Genomic DNA, 18,860 nt, shown 5'->3' with positions numbered 1-18,860 from the left:
ATATACATGAGGTGCAAACAGAAGAAAAGGACGACATGTGATACATTGCAATAGACAGTTTCAAAGGGATTTGACGTGTGTAACCATATTAACCTTAAGAGTCCAGTATAATGACCTCTGAATCTTTCTGTTGCACCCAATACCAATACAAAGTGATGTTAGTAAAATAATCACCCATTATGGTAATGCGTCCTGCCTTGACCTCGGTATGTGGAGACTGTCATACTGCAATGGACCCTTGTCCTGCATATAAATTTTAGTGCAGACTTTTTCCTGCATGATTGCTGGAATAAAAACGTCTCAAAACTGGCACTAGGTTTGGAAGTTGCTTTTGAGCTCATCTTCAACATAAAAAGGTCCAACTAGCACATCTGTAATAATACCAGCCCATAGCAGTGCCCACCTCCACCTCGCTGGCATCTCAGTGAAAGAGGAGGTCTGTGCCCATTACTTATCCTGCCATGATCCCATCCATCTGCTCCATCAGGAGTCTCTCTCATCCCCTCAGTCCAAAAAACCTGTGAACAATCTGTATCAGTTAATGTCTTATTCAGTGATGGTCAGGTTTCAGCCTCCTCACCCCCGGCCGTGTCTCTGAGCACTGAATATCTTGTACTTCTATATCTTGCTCAGTGGTGGTCAGGTATCTGCCTGCTCGCCTCAGTCGTATCCCTGAGCACTGAACATCTTGTACTTCTGTGTCTTGCTCAGTGATGGTCGGGTTTTTGCCTCCTCACCTCGGCTGTGTCTCTGAACACTGAACACCTTGTACTTCTGTGTCTTGCTCAGTATTGGTCAGACTTTAGGCTCCTCACCTCGGCTCTGTCTCTGAGCACTGAACATCTTGTACCTCTGTGTCTTGCTCAGTGGTGGTCAGGTTTCTGCCTCCTCGCCTCGGTCGTATCCCTGAGCACCGAACATCTTGTACTATATCTACTCTGGAACCCTCTACCACAACACATCAGACTCCGCCTACCATCGAAACCTTCAAAAAAAACCTGAAGACTCACCTCTTCCGGCAAGCCTACAACCTGCAGTAACCACCGATCGACGAAACCGCTGCATGACCAGCTCTATCCTCACCTACTGTATCCTCACCCATCCCTTGTAGATTGTGAGCCTTCGCGGGCAGGGTCCTCACTCCTCCTGTACCAGTTATGACTTGTATTGTTTAAGATTATTGTACTTGTTTTTATTATGTATACCCCTCCTCACATGTAAAGCGCCATGGAATAAATGGCGCTATAACAATAAATAATAATAATAATACTGTTCTGTGTCAAGCTCAGTGATGGTCGGGTTTTTGCCTCCTCACCTCGGCTGTGTCTCTGAGCACTGAACACCTTCTACTTCTTTGTGTCTGAGCACTGAACACCTTCTACTTCTTTGTCTTGCTCAGTGGTGGTCAGGTTTCTGCCTCCTCGCCTTGGTCGTATGCCTGAACACTGAACACCTTGTACTTCTGTGTCTTGCTCAGTATTGGTCGGGTTTTAGCCTCCTCACCTCGGCTGTGTCTCTGAGCACTGAACATTTGGCCTCCTCACATCTGTGTCTTACTCAGTGGTGGTCAGGTTTCTGCCTCCTCGCCTCGGTCGTATCCCTGAGCACTGAACATCTTGTACTTTTGTGTCAAGCTCAGTGATGGTCGGGTTTTTGCCTCCTCACCTCGGCTGTGTCTCAGCACTGAACACCTTGTACTTCTGTGTCTTGCTCAGTGGTGGTCAGGTTTCTGCTTTCTCGTCTCGGTCATATGCCTGAGCACTGAACACCTTGTACTTCTGTGTCTTGCTCAGTATTGGTCGGGTTTTGGCCTCCTCACATCGGCTGTGTCTCTGAGCATTGAACACCTTGTACTTCTGTGTCTTGCTCAGTGGTAGTCAGGTTTCGGCCTTCTCGCCTCGGTCATATCCCTGAGCACTGAACACCTTGTACTTCTGTGTCTTGCTCAGTATTGGTCGGGTTTTAGCCTCCTCACCTCGGCTGTGTCTCTGAGCACTGAACATTTGGCCTCCTCACATCTGTGTCTTACTCAGTGGTGGTCAGGTTTCTGCCTCCTCGCCTCGGTCGTATCCCTGAGCACTGAACATCTTGTACTTTTGTGTCAAGCTCAGTGATGGTCGGGTTTTTGCCTCCTCACCTCGGCTGTGTCTCAGCACTGAACACCTTGTACTTCTGTGTCTTGCTCAGTGGTGGTCAGGTTTCTGCGTTCTCGTCTCGGTCATATGCCTGAGCACTGAACACCTTGTACTTCTGTGTCTTGCTCAGTATTGGTCGGGTTTTGGCCTCCTCACATCGGCTGTGTCTCTGAGCATTGAACACCTTGTACTTCTGTGTCTTGCTCAGTGGTGGTCACGTTTCGGCCTTCTCGCCTCGGTCATATCCCTGAGCACTGAACACCTTGTACTTCTGTGTCTTGCTCAGTATTGGTCGGTTTTTGGCCTCCTCACATCGGCTGTGTCTCCGAGCACTGAACACCTTGTACTTCTGTGTCTTGCTCAGTGGTGGTCAGGTTTCGGCCTTCTCGCCTCGGTCATATCCCTGAGCACTGAACACCTTGTACTTCTGTGTCTTGCTCAGTATTGGTCAGATTTTAGCCTCCTCACCTCAGCTGTGTCTCTGAGCACTGAACATATTGTACTTCTGTGTCTTGCTCAGTGGTGGTCAGGTTTCTGCCTCCATCTTGTACTTCTGTGTAAAGCTCAGACCATGCATCTTGGTCGTTAATGTGCAACTTTCTTTGCAACATGTTTTTTGCAACTATGTTAACTATTTAAAACAAATAAAAAATTTTTTTTATCACACCCCGATAACTGAGCAATTTCAGGAGCTGGGTCCTCCGTAAGACTTGTAACAATTTTTCAGTTTTCAGAGTCCGCTAAATCTCTTTTTTTGGCCCATTTCGACTGAGGAAAACAAACTAATAATTCTGCATATGATAAAGACGTTGTATCCTTAGGCCTCACTTTCGTCATTACAAATACACATCACCTGATCGGCTTCATCCAATCAGATATTAACCCCTTTCTGACATCTGACGTACCATCCCGTCCATGTGCCTTGGGCCCGTCTTGACCATGGAAGGGATAGTACGTCATAGCGATCCGCTGCGCACACAGGTGGTGTGCGGCCGGGTGTCAGCTGATTCTCACAGCTGACACTTGGCACTAAGTGCCAGGAGCAGTCACTGACCGCTCCCGGCACTCTAACCCCCAAAATGCTGCGATCGAACATGTTTGCAGCATTCCGGAGTCGGCACAGGGGCTGACGGAACCTCCTCTGCCTTTGGATGAGACTCTGCAGCGTGACGCGAGGTCCCGATCTCTGCCATGGAGACCTGAAGTTGTCATGATGACATCCGGGTCTCCAGAGCTGAGATGAGAAACTTCCTGTCATGCTCAGTGCATGTTCGGAAGTCTCTAAGGTTAGTGCACACAAACCGCAGCGCTGACAGCTTCAAAAGCATGCAGATCTGCATGCTATAGAAGCAATCAGCATGCAAAAAATGATTGTCCCATAGTGGGACACAGTGTAAAAGTTAGAATGAATTAAAAATTTTTTTTTAAATAATTGTAAAAATATTAAAAAAAAATAATAAAAAAAAACAATATTTATTCTATCAATAAATAAATATTTGCATTAAAAAAATCTAAACAATAAAAGTACACATATTTGGTATCCCAGCGTCCGTAATGACCCGACCTATAAAACTGTCCCACTAGTTAAGCCCTTTAGTGAACACCATAAAAAAACCCAAAAAACAATGCTTTGTCATCATACCGCCAAACAAAAAGTGGAATGACATGCGATCAAAAAGACGGATATCAATAATGATGGTGCTGCTGAAAATGTCATCTTGTCCTGCAAAAAACAAGCTGTGATACAGCTCCATCACCGGAAAAATAAAAAAGTTATAGCTCTCAGAATAAAGCGATACAAAAATAATTATTTTTTATACAAAATAGTTTTTATTGTATAAAAGCGCCAAAACATAAAAAAAGATATAAATGAGGTATCGCAGTAATCGCACTGACCCGAAGAATAAAACTGCTTTATCAATTTTACCACACACAGAACGGTATAAACGCCCCCCCAAAAGAAATTTATGATTTGCTGGTTTTTGTTCATTCTACCTCCCAAAAATAGGAATAAAAAGCGATCAAAAAATGTCATGTGCCTGAAAATGGTACCAACAAAAATGTCAAATTGCCCTGCAAAAAACAAGACTTCCCATGACACTGTGGACCAAAATATGGACAAATTATAGCTCTCAAAATGTGGTGATGCAAAAACTTTTTTGCAATCAAAAGCGTCTTTTAGTGTGTGACAGCAACTAAACATAAAAACCTGCTAGTAGGCCTCTTTCACATGTCCTGATATTTTCGGTACCGGAGATGTCAGTGTCCATGTGTGTAATACTTGTGGCACACGTGTGGCATGCGTGCGCTGTACTAGTACAAGGATGGGCGCCAGGGAAGAAGTGTTACAGTAAGCGCTGTTCCCCGGCGCCGGGTGCTGAACACGGCTCTCATTATTCTCCCCTGCTCTGCCGGCGATCAGCACAAGCAGGGGAGAATGACGGCTCTCATCATTCTCCCCTGCTCTGCCGGCGATCGGCACAAGCAGGGGAGAATCATTGTCCCCTGCTTATGCCGATCGCCGGCGGAGTAGGGGAGAATGATGAGAGTCGTGTTCAGCACCCAGCGCCGCAGAACAGCGCTTACTGTAACGCTTCTTCCCCGGCGCCGATGCATGTCACATGGATGACATCTATGTGTGTTATGCGTATGCACGTGTGCTGGTTGTTTTGTGGCCCATGCTGACATTAAAAAACGGACGTCAGCGTAACCCTCCGTTCCTCCAGAGTCTCTCCGCATGGCTGGCCAATGGTATAAAATTCAATATGAACACTGCACCTCTAGATAAATTCAGTGAGAGGTGTAATTCATAAAATGGGGTCACTTATGGGGGGTTCTGCTATTTCGGCACCTCATGGGCTCTCCCAGTGGGTCATTGTACCTGCAAACCATAACAGTAAAATCTGGCGCTCCTTCCCTTCTCAGCTCTGCCAGGTGCCCAAACAGTGGTTTACCCTCACATATGGGGTATCAGTGTACTCAGAACAAATTGCACAATAACTCTTAGGGTCCAATTTATTTATTACTCTTGGTAAAATAAAAAATTGGGGGCAAAAAGATTATTTTTGTGGAAAAATTATGATTGTTTATTTTTACGGCTCTACATTATAAACTTCTGTGAAGCACTTGGGGGTTCTAAGAGCTCAGCACACATTTAAATAAGTTCCGCAGGGGATCTAGTTTCCAAAATGGTGTCATTTGCAGGGCGTTTCCACTGTTTAGTCACATCAGGGGCTCTCTGAATGTGACATGGTGTCCGATCTTAATTCCAGCCAATTTTGCATTGAAAAATTCAAAAGGCGCTCCTTCCCTTCTGAGCTCTGCCATGCGCCCAAACAGTGGTTTACCCCCACATATGAAGTATTAGCATACTCAGGACAAACTGCACAACAACTTTTGGGGTCCAATTTCTCCTGTTACCCTTGGTAAAATAAAAACAAATTGGAGCTGAAGTAAATTTTTGGTGAAAAAAAAGTTAAATGTTCATTTTTTTTAAACATTCCAAAAATTCCTGTGAAGCACCAGAAGGGTTAATAAACCTCTTGAATGTGGCTTTGAGCACCTTGAGGGGTGCAGTTTTATAATGCTAGTGGATAAAACAATACTGAAAGCAAGAACTTCACATCCGTCTACACATCGTAGGGGAGATCTTCTGACACCTTCTCTCCATCTACCTGATAATCCTGAGGAACATTGGGATATTCTTGCTTACAGTCCTGTAGAAGAAGAGGATGGGGACATCTCTCTGGTGTTGTCCTCTTACTGGATAGATCTGGAGGAAACACAAACAGGGACTGAATTCCTTCTCTACATACAGATAATTACAGGCCGTGTCTATTTAGTCCTGTCTATTACCTGGTGATGTGAGCGGCTGGGGAACAGCCATCATGATGTCCTTGTACAGATCTTTGTGTCTATCTAAATAATCCCACTCCTCCATGGAGAAATAGATGGAGGCATCCTGACACCTTACAGGAACCTGACACATACAATGATATTGTCATCCACCGATCCCTTCATAGCATTACTGTATAATGTCCCAGCATTCCCAGCAGTGTCACCTCTCCAGTCAGCAGCTCAAGCATCTTGTAGGTGAGTTCTAGGATCTTCTGGTCATTGATGTCCTCATGTATCAGGGGGTGAGGTGTAGCCACTATGATTGGGCTCAGGGGTCTTTCCCATCCCTCAGACACAAGGTCCTGACAGCGCTCACTAGAGTTCTTCTTCACTACTGTGTAATCCTGGTTATGGAGAGACACATTAATACATTCCACTACAAATATTTCCAGAGCCCTCACCTCTCCAGTTCTCTCCATCTGTTATTCCCATAGATAAGAATGATGTAATGAGACATCATCAGAATATCTCACCTGTCCAGTAAGCTGGAATAGGATCTCTAGGCTGAGGTGTAATATCTTCTCCGTTATCTTGTCCCCATTTATTTCCATCCTTGATGGATCAATCAGGAAAATTCTTTTACATAGATACTGTAGAGAGCTGTCTGGGAAGAAGATGAGGCCTATTTAACATCATAAAGATCCCATGTAATAATACAATTACTGGAGATAAGGTGAATATACTATATTTTTCAGACTATAAAACACACTTGGGGGAAATGGGGAAAATTTGATTTCAATCTGCTCATGTGTCGCCTTTGGCGGCCGTTTTCCTGAAACCCACCTCCAGGAAATCAATGGGCAGGGGTGGTACTCCGCTCAGCGCCTACATTTTCTGGAAGCCAGGGACCTGCAGCCTCACACCGCCGGGACTCGCCCTCCTCCCGGCCCAGGGTCTGCAGCATAGCCAAACTCCTGCCACCACCAGCCGCCTGCAGACCCTTCACCACCTCCTCTCTGGAAAGCTACCGTAAATTTCAACTATAAGACGGACCACGATTTTATACAAAAACATTTTTGCCCTATTTTCTTCCCCAAAATTTGAGATGTGTCTTATGGTCCTCAAAACATGGTATATAAAGATGTGTTATATTTTCTGATCATATACACTAGAATGTAACAAACACTACCCACTCTCTGCTGTCATGACTTTAAATTGGAGTCCGCTTCTCACACTCACTCATCCACACCACACCTCTTGCATCCAAAATTCACCATTTTCACAGGTCAGCAAGTCTTCCCCTGGGAGGTAGACTAGTATACATGCACACCTACCTTTCCAAAGCACCTGATAGGTTCTCTCTATACTTTCCCTCTTCGAGGTTGTGGGTACAGAGCACCAAGGAACAACTTATTTCATTTTAGAGTTAAAGGGACTCTGTCAGCATGATTGTGCTCAGTAACCTACAGGCACTGTCATGTTAGCGCCGTTAAAATGATACCTTGGCTGATGAAATCCGTCTTGTGGTTGTTGTTTAATCTTTGTAGTTTTCAGTTAATGAGATTCTTGTGCTTCGGGGCGTCCTGTAGGGGGGGCTTTATGTGGTGCTCTGCTTATATATTCATCTGTATGGCTTATGCCCCTTATGTTACATACTGAATACAATATTTATTGAAAAAAAAATTCACATTCAGCAGGCAGGCGGCGCATGCTATGCAGCATGATTGCATCTTTAATATGCATTAAATTATTTTAGTGATATACATTTATTCTGAAGAAAAAATTGTTTTAAAATGGTGCGATCCAATACATGCCATTTTGCTAGAAGAAACAAATTGTCTTCACCAAAAATTTTTTCTTTTTTCAGAATAAATGTATATCACAAAATAAAATTCTCATAAGTTTTTGAAGCAGTGTCCAGCTTCGAATGTGCCTGAAAAAGATATTAAGTTCACATACCCTAAAGAGTCTCATCCACAACAATCATCTCTCCAACTGGTCAGGTGAGAGGAGGATAGGTAATTTTATGTACAAAAAGATGGTGTAAAGACATGATTCTAATTTATGTAATATATTCCCAAGGGAATCTCCATGTGGAATAATATGACCACCATGTTTCTGAGCACACTTTCACCATCCTAGACACAGCAAACGTAACTATAATATACCCATAGTTCGGGATGATATAAAATGTCTGTGGTTTCACACGGCTGATAATCCTGGTGCTTAACCCCTTCCCGACATCGGGCGTAAATGTACGCCGATATCGGACACCCTCCCTTTCATATGGGCTCAGGCGGTGAGCCCATATCTTTCCCGGCACATGTCAGTTGTTTTGAACAGCTAACATGTGCCTGGAAGAGGCGCGGGTGGAATCGTGATCAACCCGCGGCAATTAATCCGTTAAATGCTGCTGTCAAACGCCAACAGCAGCATTTAACATGCGCTTCCGGCAATAGCGCCGAAAATATGCCCATCAGAGGCCCCCGTCACTTCATCGCGGGTCACCAATGGGTCACCAATGGGTTGGCAATGCAACCAGAGGTCTCCTGGAGACCTCTATGGTTGTCACTGTCGGCTTACTGTGAGTGCCACCCAGTGGTCTGCGCTCATAGCAAATGAGTAATTCTGCTACATACAGGTGATCTGATTATCGCCTGATGGCGCAGAGTCGATCGGATTGTGGCAGCTTCTAGTCTCCCCATGGAGACTATTGACGCATGCCAAAAGTAAAAAACAAAAATGTTTTAAAAATATAAAAAATATATAAAGGTTCAAATCACCCCCCTTTCGCCCCATTGAAAATAAAACAATGAAAAAGAAATCAAACATACACATATTTGGTATCGCCGCATTCAGAATCGCCCGATCAATCAATAAAAAAAAGGATTAACCTGATCGTTAAAAGGCGTACCAATAAAAAAAAGTCAAAACGCCAGAATTACGTTTTTTGTCACCACAACATTGCATTAAAATACAATAACGGGCGATCAGAAGATCATATCTACACCAAAATGGTATCATTAAAAACATCAGCTCGGTGCGCAAAAAAATAAACTCTCACCCAACCTGAGATCATGAAAAATAGAGACCAGCGATCTGACATTATATAGTAATGTCCCATACTGGGGCAATGTAATAAAGTAAAAAATATATATATTATAATGTCTAAAAATATTTAAAAATCCCCAAATAAAGAAAAATAAAATAAAACAAATATTTTACCAATAAATACATTTATGTATAAAAAAAAAAAAAAAAAAAGTACATATATTTGGTTTCGCCACGTCTGTAACGATCCACGCCATAAAATTGTCCCACTAGTTAACCCCTTCAGTGAACACCATAAAAAACAAATAAAAAACAAGGTAAAAAAAACAATGTTTTATCATCATACCGCCGAACAAAAAGTGTAATAAACAGTGATAAAAAAAAGACAGATGTAAATAAAAATGGTATCGCTGAAAATATCAACTTGTCCCGCAAAAAATAAGCAGCCAAACAGCTGCATCAGCAGAAAAATAAAGTTATAGCACTCAGAATAAAGTGATGCAAAAATAATTATATTTTCTAAAAAATGGTTTTCATTATATACAAGCACCAAAATAAAAAAAATGATATAAATGAGGTATCGCTGTAATCATACTGACCTTGGCCACAATTTTGTGCACTTCTGAAAAAAAAAGGAAACCGAGGAGCAGAGGCCAGATGGAGTCCACAGTAAATCTGCTGCCTCACAATAGTGAATGGATCCCTCGGGGGTTTCATCTGAATAACGTCATTCAGAGATTTAGATGGAAACCCCAAAGTAAGTGCCCAAGATAGAGCGCTGGATAACTGTGTTCCCAAACGTTATGTAAAATGTTCCCAATAAAAGCTTCCACTAAGAACACAAAAAAACACAAGTCCCAACTCAGATCCATCATGTGTTAACAGAAATATAGGGGGCTTGCACGTTACTGTTAGCACTAAGCCGCTGGAAAAGCGAAATGGCTCCTCAATCGCCAAAAGAAATTCAGCAAATTCTCCGCTCCCAAATCTAAATGTCCCCCTCCCTTCTGAGCCCCAGTGTGCCTAAACTACATTAAGCACCCACGTTTGGCATTTCTGTAGTGATGAGAGCCCGCCTAATTTACAGGTGCATCTCTCCAGAAGAATGAGCTGGGCACAATGTATGGACACTACGACATACTGGTCACTACAACGGCAGTTCGCAATTTCTACTCAGCAACATCCACTGCTGCCTGTTTCTGGAAAACATCCATGGAGTAAAAATCGTCACTACATCTGTAGATAAATTCCCAAAGGGTTATAATTTCCAAAATGGGGTCACAATAGGGGGGATTCTGCTTTTCTAGCACTTAGGGGCTCTTTATGTGGAATCCACAAAACTAGTAAAGGAAAATCTGCATTCCAGGAGGCAAATAGTTCTCTGTCCCTCCCTCCCGAGTCTCTCCATATGGCAAAGTAGTACTGTACAGCCACATATGGGGTATTTCTACATTCAGCAGAAATTGTTGGACACATTTTGGTGCCATGTTTACCGTTTCCTAGTGTGAAAATGTAAAACTTGGGACTAGCACACAATCTTGGTGGTAAAAATGTAAATTATTTTTTCTTCACTTCCCAATGGTATAAAAGTTTGTGACACACCTGTGGTGTCAATATAATCACTGCACCCCTAGATGAAAACACTGAGAGGTTTAATTGGTAAAAAGGGGTCACTTATGGGGGGGTTCTACTGTTCTGGCACCTCAGGGGATCTGTCAATGTAACATGGCACCCTCAAACAATTGCAGCAAAATCTGCACTCTAAGGGTATGTGTCCACGTGCAGTAAACGCTGCGTGTCTGACGCTGCATAGAGCCGCAGCGTCAGACACGCAGCGTCCAGATGTTACAGCATAGTGGAGGGGATTTAATGAAATCCCGTCTCCACTATGCGTGGTAACACGCACGCGGCGGCCCTGCGACTCCGGACATAGTAACATAGTAACATAGTTAGTAAGGCCGAAAAAAAGACATTTGTCCATCCAGTTCAGCCTATATTCCATCATAATAAATCCCCAGATCTATGTCCTTCTACAGAACCTAATTGTATGATACAATATTGTTCTGCTCCAGGAAGACATCCAGGCCTCTCTTGAACCCCTCGACTGAGTTCGCCATCACCACCTCCTCAGGCAAGCAATTCCAGATTCTCACTGCCCTAACAGTAAAGAATCCTCTTCTATGTTGGTGGAAAAACCTTCTCTCCTCCAGACGCAAAGAATGCCCCCTTGTGCCCGTCACCTTCCTTGGTATAAACAGATCCTCAGGGAGATATTTGTATTGTCCCCTTATATACTTATACATGGTTATTAGATCGCCCCTCAGTCGTCTTTTTTCTAGACTAAATAATCCTAATTTCGCTAATCTATCTGGGTATTGTAGTTCTCCCATCCCCTTTATTAATTTTGTTGCCCTCCTTTGTACTCTCTCTAGTTCCATTATATCCTTCCTGAGCACCGGTGCCCAAAACTGGACACAGTACTCCATGTGCGGTCTAACTAGGGATTTGTACAGAGGCAGTATAATGCTCTCATCATGTGTATCCAGACCTCTTTTAATGCACCCCATGATCCTGTTTGCCTTGGCAGCTGCTGCCTGGCACTGGCTGCTCCAGGTAAGTTTATCATTAACTAGGATCCCCAAGTCCAATAGAGGTTAGACTTACTGGCCTATAATTTCCAGGTTCACTTTTAGAGCCCTTTTTGGATATTGGCACCACATTTGCTATGCGCCAATCCTGCGGAACAGACCCTGTCGCTATAGAGTCCCTAAAAATAAGAAATAATGGTTTATCTATTACATTACTTAGTTCTCTTAGTACTCGTGGGTGTATGCCATCCGGACCCGGAGATTTATCTATTTTAATCTTATTTAGCCGGTTTCGCACCTCTTCTTGGGTTAGATTGGTGACCCTTAATATAGGGTTTTCATTGTTTCTTGGGATTTCACCTAGCATTTCATTTTCCACCGTGAATACCGTGGAGAAGAAGGTGTTTAATATGTTAGCTTTTTCCTCGTCATCTACAACCATTCTTTCCTCACTATTTTTTAAGGGGCCTACATTTTCAGTTTTTATTCTTTTACTATTGATATAGTTGAAGAACAGTTTGGGATTAGTTTTACTCTCCTTAGCAATGTGCTTCTCTGTTTCCTCTTCCTCCTCTGTTTCCTCCTCTGTTTCGTCTTTTCAGATCGCAGCATGTCCGTATATCTTGCGGCGACGCTCCGTCGCCGCAAGATATAGCACAGGGCCCTATGGTGGGGAGCGATGATGCCGGATGTGTGCTGTGAACACATCCGGCATCATCGCGTCCCAGAAAGGGGGCGGGGCTTACCGCAGAGCGGCTAAGCCGCTCCGGCGATACCGCCGGCCATCCTGAACGTGGACACGCAGCCTAATATGGCGCTACTTCCCTTCTGAGCTTTGCACTGTGCCACAAAAGTAGTTTTTGACCACATGTGGGGTATCGGTGAACTCAGGAGAAATTGAACAACAAACTTTGGGGCTCATTTTCTCCTTTTGCCTTTGCAAAAATACAAAATTTGTAGCTGAAAAGATTTTTTGCGGGAAAAAATAGATTTTTTTTATTTTCACGGCTCAACGTTATAAACTTCTGTGAAGCACCTGGGGGTTCAAGGTGCTCAATACTCATCTAGATAAGTTCCCAAAGGAGTGTAATTTCCAAAATGGTGTCACTTGTGGGGGAATTCCACTGTTTGGGCACATCAGGGGCTCTTCAAACTGGACATGGCATCCGCTAATTATTCCATCAAAATTTTGCATTCAAAAAGTCAAATTGCGCTGCTTTCTTTCCAAGCCCTGCCATGTGCCCAAACAGTGGTTTTCCCCCATATATAGGGTATCGGTGTACTCAGGAGAAATGGCACAACAAATTGTAATGAGCAATTTCTCCTATTACCCTCGTAAAAATGCAAAATATGGAGCTAAAAAAGATTTATTTGATGTAGTGCAGCGGTAGCACACTTATGCAGTGATGAGGCTGTGACCCAGCAAAGTTCAAAGCAAAACGTCTCTTTAATGTTCCACTCAAGAAAAACACAGCACACAATATCGTCCGGATAACAGCAGGGCACATGTCCTCTGGATTACAGTCACTAAACATGCCAGTCCACCTCTGACTGGTTTCTGTGGGAGACTACACCGCCGTGTTAATGTCTCTTTACTCATAGCAATATCCGATATCCTCCGGATCTCAGCCGGGAACCATATCCTAAAATTTAAAGTCACTAAACATGACAGTCCACCTCCTGAGACTAGTTGCTGTGAGCGACTGCACGGCTGTGGGGTGCCAGGCTTTTCAGGTGCCTTGGCTGTTTGGCTCCGCTGGCCTGTGTTGCCTCACACAGGTGGAGCGCTGCAGAGCCTTCTGCTCTGTACTCCTACAAACACCAGACTGACAATGACTCTCAACCTGACACACCCAAACCCTATACCGCAGAGTTTTTAACTGGAATCTCTGGCCATCAGCCACATGGAAATCCCGGCCAAGAATGAAATGGACTGCACGACTACCATCCTGTAGTTCGTTTCAAAACACAAAAGCCCAGCAGGTTTTCTTATATCTGCCCTGGACAAATAGCTTGTCCAGGACTAACACTTACTTTTATTCCACATTGCAATCACAGCTACGCCTGTGACTGCAATGCACTCCCATGTCCTCAATACGCCTCCATGCGCATCTTGGGGGGAACATACAGTGACCCTCATATGTAACACCAGTCACTGTCTCACATTGGGAAAAAAGTGATTTTTTTATTTCCACGGCTCTATGCTATAAACTTCTATGAAGCACCTATGGGTTCAAGGTGCTCAATACACATCTACATAAGTTCCATAAGGGGTCTAGTTTCCAAAATGGTGTCACTTGTGGGGGGTTTCCACTGTTTAGACACATCAGGGGCTCTTCAAAAGCGACATGGCGTCAACTAATCATTCCATCAAATTTTGCATACAAAAAGTCAAATAGCGCTCCTTCACTTCAAAGCCCTGCTGTGCACCCAAACAGTGGTTTTCCCCTACATATGGGGTATCGGCGTACTCAGGAGAAATTGCACAACAAAATATATGGTTCATTTCATCCTGTTACACTTGCAAAAGTGTCATGTACAGTATATACAGCACAGTCTTAGTATTATCTCTTATGTAATGTATCCGCAGTCTCAGCGTCTCCTATGTGATGTGTACAGCAGCCACAGTGTATACTATGTGATGTGTATATAGCAGTCTCGGTGTATCCTGTGTGATATATGCAGCAGTCTCAGTTTCTCCTATGTGATGTGGATATTAGTTGTGGTGTATACTATGAGATGTATATACAGTACAATCTCACTGTCTTCTTTGTGATGTATGCAGCAGTCTGACTCCCATGTGATTTATAAACAGCAGTCACACTGTCTCCTATGTGATGTATACAGCAGGCTTGATTTCTCATATGTAATGTACATAAAGCAGTCTCAGTGTCTCTTAAGTGATGTATACATAGCAGTCTGTGTCTCTCCTATGTGATGTATAGAGCAGTATGTGTCTCCTATGTAATATACACAGCAGTCTGTGTCTCCTATGCGATGTACACAGCAGTCTCAGTGTCTCCTATGTGATGTACACAGCAATCTCAGTATCACCTATGTGATGTATGCAGCTGTCTCAGTGTCTTATGTGATGCAAACCTCTGAATGCTTGAATTCTATAAACATTACATTAGTAGTGATGAATTTCCAACTGTGAGGAGACTCGCATTGAAATAAAAATCTTACTGCTGTGATCAGTTCTTTACAAAACTTATCATCACAAAGAGTCAGCTGCGCTCTAGTCCAACATAGACCAGGAAAATCAGTTAAAAGTAGCAACATCATGAACACTACCTAACATCACGTCTGTCATGATCCATTTTTGGATTGGTGGCAGTTCTAGTTCCACTCAGTTTAAAACCTTTTCCTTTTGGACTATTGGGGGTTAATGTCAGTTTTTCCCCGCTGGCTATTTGATGTTACTGCAGTGCTGCTGGGTCTGCTGATGCAGGTGGTGACTACTCCCACCATCCTTTAAAAGGTCACCTTATGCATCAGCTCACTGTTGGTGATAGTTTCTTTCTGGAGACCAGCCTAGCAGGAGCAGCGCTCTGGTGTCAGCTACGTCTGGTGATTGGAGTCCAGTTGCTACTGTTATCTGCGGTGTGGTGCTTAGCAGCGGTGTTCATAAGCTAAGTGTGTTTTTTTTTATTTCACCCTGTCCCTTTGGTGTTTGTCACTTTCCCCTGTGTGTATTATCTGCAGAGGTGAGGCTAATGCTCCTTGCCGGCCAGTGCACTAGCCAGGGCAATAATAGGTGACTGTTAGGGATGAGGTATCCTGACGGCGGTAGGGGGAAGGACCCGTATAGGGCGTTAAGGGAGTGCAGGGACAGGTTCAGGTTTGCGCTCAGGTGGTGACCATCCCCCATTCCCTATGGGTAGGGCCTTCCTCTCAACTTTCCCATTCCGTTGTTTTTGAGTTGTGCCATCCCTTGACCGACCACCTGTTGGGTCGGGTCACACAGTGACAATGTCTCACCAAAGAGAAGCAGTTCCAGCTATCAAATTAGAAGTGAGATAAATACTTGATTGACCAAATAGAAGTTAATAATTTTGCATTGTCTGCGAATGAGGTTATAAGTTAACATATGGCCCTTGGCAGAAAAAAGTTCACTATCCATGATCTGTAGCATAGTTGCCGACTGTCCCGGATCCACATTTCCAGACTTGGAAAACTGATCCATGAGGTCAATGCTATGTCCCGGGGTCATCTGTTTCTGCATCAGGAATGGGGGTGGAAGAATTTATTTACAGTAGAGAAAATAAGTATTTGATACACTGCTGAACTTGCAGGTTTTCCCACCTACAAAGAATGGAGAGGTCTGTAATTTTTATCATAGGTACACTTCAACAGTGAGAGACAGAATCTAAAAATAAAACACAGAAAATCACATTGCATTATTTTCAAATATTTAAATTGCATTTTATTGCATGAACCAAGTATTTGATCACCTACCGACCTGCAAGAATTCTGGCACAGACCTGTTAGTTTTTCTTTAAAAAGCCCTCCTACTCTGTACTCATTACATGTATTAATTTCATCTGTTTGAACTCGTTATCTGTATGAAAGACACCTGTCCACACACTCAATAACACTCCAACCTCTCCACCATGGTCAAGACAATAGAGCAGTCTAAAGACACCAGCATGATGCTGGGATGGGCTATAGGACAATAGGCAAGCAGCTTGGCGAGAAGGCAAGAACCATTGGCACAATTATTAGAAAACAGAAGGAACACAAGATGACTATCAATCTTCCTTGGTCTGGGGCTTCATGGAAGATCTCACCTTTCGGGATAAGGCATTATTCTGAGAGAAGTCAGGATTCAGCCCAGAACTACACGTGAGGGGACCTGGTCAATGACCTGTATAGAGCTGGGAGCACAGTCTCAAACATTTCCATTAGTAACAAACTACAATGTCATGGGTTAAAATCCTACAGGGCACCAAAGGTCACCACTGCTCAAGCCAGCACATATGAAGGTCACCAATGACTATTTGGATGACCCAGAGGAGGCAGAAGGTCATCTAGTCAGATGAGACCAAAATAACACTTTTCGTCATCATCTCCACTCACTGTCCTTGGAGGAGGAAGAAGGATGAGCACAACCTCAAGAACACCGTCCCAACCGTAAAGCATGGTGGGGGAAACATCACACAACAGGGACATGACGACTGCACTGTATTAAAGAGAGGATGGATGGGTCATGTATCGCAAGATTTTGGCCAACAACCTCCTTCCCTCAGTAAGGGTCGTGGCTGGGTCTTCCAGAATCACAATGAACACAAAGAAACAGCCAAGACAACTAAGGAGTGGCACTGTAAGAAACATTTCAAGGTCCTGGAGTGGCGTAGTTAGTCTCCAGGCCTGAACCCAATAGAAAATCTTTGGAGGGAATGGAAACGCAATGTTACCCATCAACAGCCCCGAAACCTGAACAATCTGGAGAAGATCTGTATGGAGGAGTGGGCCAAAATCCCTGCTGCATTCTGCGCAAACTTGGTCAAGAACTACAGGAAATGTCTGACCTCTGTAATTGCAAACACAGGTTCTGTACCAAATATTAAGTTCTGTTTATTGTATCAAATCTTTAGTTCATGCAATTCAAATTAGTTATGTAAAAATCATATAATGTGAATTTCAAATTTTTACTTTTAGATTCTATCTCTCACAGGTGAACTGTACCTACGATAAAAATTACAGACCTCTCCATTCTTTGTAGGTGGGAAAACTAGCAATATTGGCAAATAAATATTTTTCTCACTGTATTAGTGGTGCCATATTGGTACTGGGGGAGCATTATACTGTGGGTGAGGTCAAGAAGTGGACACCAAACTATGTTTCCTGTTTTTCATAGTGGAGTCGTATGTATCATATGACAAGGAAACCAAAAGTTATGATTCTCAGAAAATGGCATTAAAAGACACCGAAATAGTCTCACTGCTCAAGGGGTTAATGTCCCCCCCGCCCCACACAGTAATGAGGAATCTCCAGCACCTACCTCCACCCTCAGAGCCGCACACCACATATATGGCTGCTCTGTGCACAGGACCTGTGATGAGGTCACAGGAGGGGAGGAGTCAGGGGTCACATGATCAGGGGCCTCAGTGTATGCAGGACTCTGCTGTGCTGGTTGTCATGGTGCTGGATGAGGGGAAGTTTATGTGTGGGGTCAGAAGAGGTTTACAGTGTGGATGTAGCAGAGCCGTGTGTGTACGAGGTGTATGGACCGGAGCCGCGTATGTGCGAGGTGTACAGAGCGGAGCCGTGTGTACGAGGTGTACAGAGCAGAGCCGTGTGTGTACGAGGTGTACGGAACGGAGCCGTATGTGTACAGAACGTAGGAGTGTATGACGTACAGAGCAGAGCTGTGTGTATACGACCTGTAATATGTGCGGAGTGTAGCCGTATGTGTACGGGGCGGAGACGTGTGTACGACATGTATGCAGTGGAGCTATGTGGGTGTAATATGTGCGGAGTGAAGCCCTGTGCGTACGGGTCGGAGCCTTGTGTGTATAACAAGTATGTAGTGGAGCTATGTGGGTGTAATATGTGCGGAGTGTAGCCGTGTGTGTATGGGTCGGAGCCTTGTGTGTACGACATGTATGTAGTGGAGCTATGTGGGTGTAATATGTGCGGAGTGAAGCCCTGTGCGTACGGGTCGGAGCCTTGTGTGTATAACAAGTATGTAGTGGAGCTATGTGGGTGTAATATGTGCGGAGTGTAGCCGTGTGTGTATGGGTCGGAGCCTTGTGTGTACAACATGTATGTAGTGGAGCTATGTAGGTGTAATATGTGCGGAGTGTAGCCATGTGTGTATGGGTCGGAGGCTTGTGTGTACGACATGTATGCAGTGGAGCTATGCGGGTGTAATATGTGCGGAGTGAAGCCCTGTGTGTATGGGTCAGAGCCTTGTGTGTACGACATGTATGTAGTGGAGCTATGTGGGTGTAATATGTGCGGAGTGTAGCCGTGTGTGTATGGGTCGGAGCCTTGTGTGTACGACATGTATGTAGTGGAGCTATGTGGGTGTAATATGTGCGGAGTGTAGCCGTGTGTGTATGGGTCAGAGCCTTGTGTGTACGACATGTATGTAGTGGAGCTATGTGGGTGTAATATGTGCGAGTATGTGCGGAGTGAAGCCCTGTGTGTATGGGTCAGAGCCTTGTGTGTACGACATGTATGTAGTGGAGCTATGTGGGTGTAATATGTGCGGAGTGTAGCTGTGTGTGTATGGGTCGGAGCC

The 18,860-nt window shown here is 44.1% G+C and overlaps 1 protein-coding gene across 1 annotated transcript in view; it reads right to left on the bottom strand.

Annotated features, from left to right (window-relative positions):
- Positions 1-17,670, bottom strand: part of LOC138666562 (zinc finger protein 585A-like) — a 73,877-nt gene extending 56,207 nt beyond the window's left edge. Inside the window, exons 1-5 of the mRNA XM_069754767.1 lie at positions 17,616-17,670; positions 6,506-6,636; positions 6,197-6,376; positions 5,991-6,114; positions 5,810-5,907 (exon numbers count right to left, since the gene is read on the bottom strand). Of these exons, the coding sequence (XP_069610868.1) occupies positions 5,810-5,907; positions 5,991-6,114; positions 6,197-6,376; positions 6,506-6,583 (480 nt within the window). The 5' untranslated portion in view covers positions 6,584-6,636; positions 17,616-17,670. The remainder of the gene's footprint in view (positions 1-5,809; positions 5,908-5,990; positions 6,115-6,196; positions 6,377-6,505; positions 6,637-17,615) is intronic.
- Between the last annotated feature and the right edge of the window lie 1,190 nt (positions 17,671-18,860).

The sequence above is a fragment of the Ranitomeya imitator genome, chromosome 2 (assembly GCF_032444005.1).
Source record: "Ranitomeya imitator isolate aRanImi1 chromosome 2, aRanImi1.pri, whole genome shotgun sequence".
Lineage (NCBI taxonomy): Eukaryota > Metazoa > Chordata > Amphibia > Anura > Dendrobatidae > Ranitomeya > Ranitomeya imitator.
This window is presented reverse-complemented; position numbering and strand designations above follow the sequence as displayed.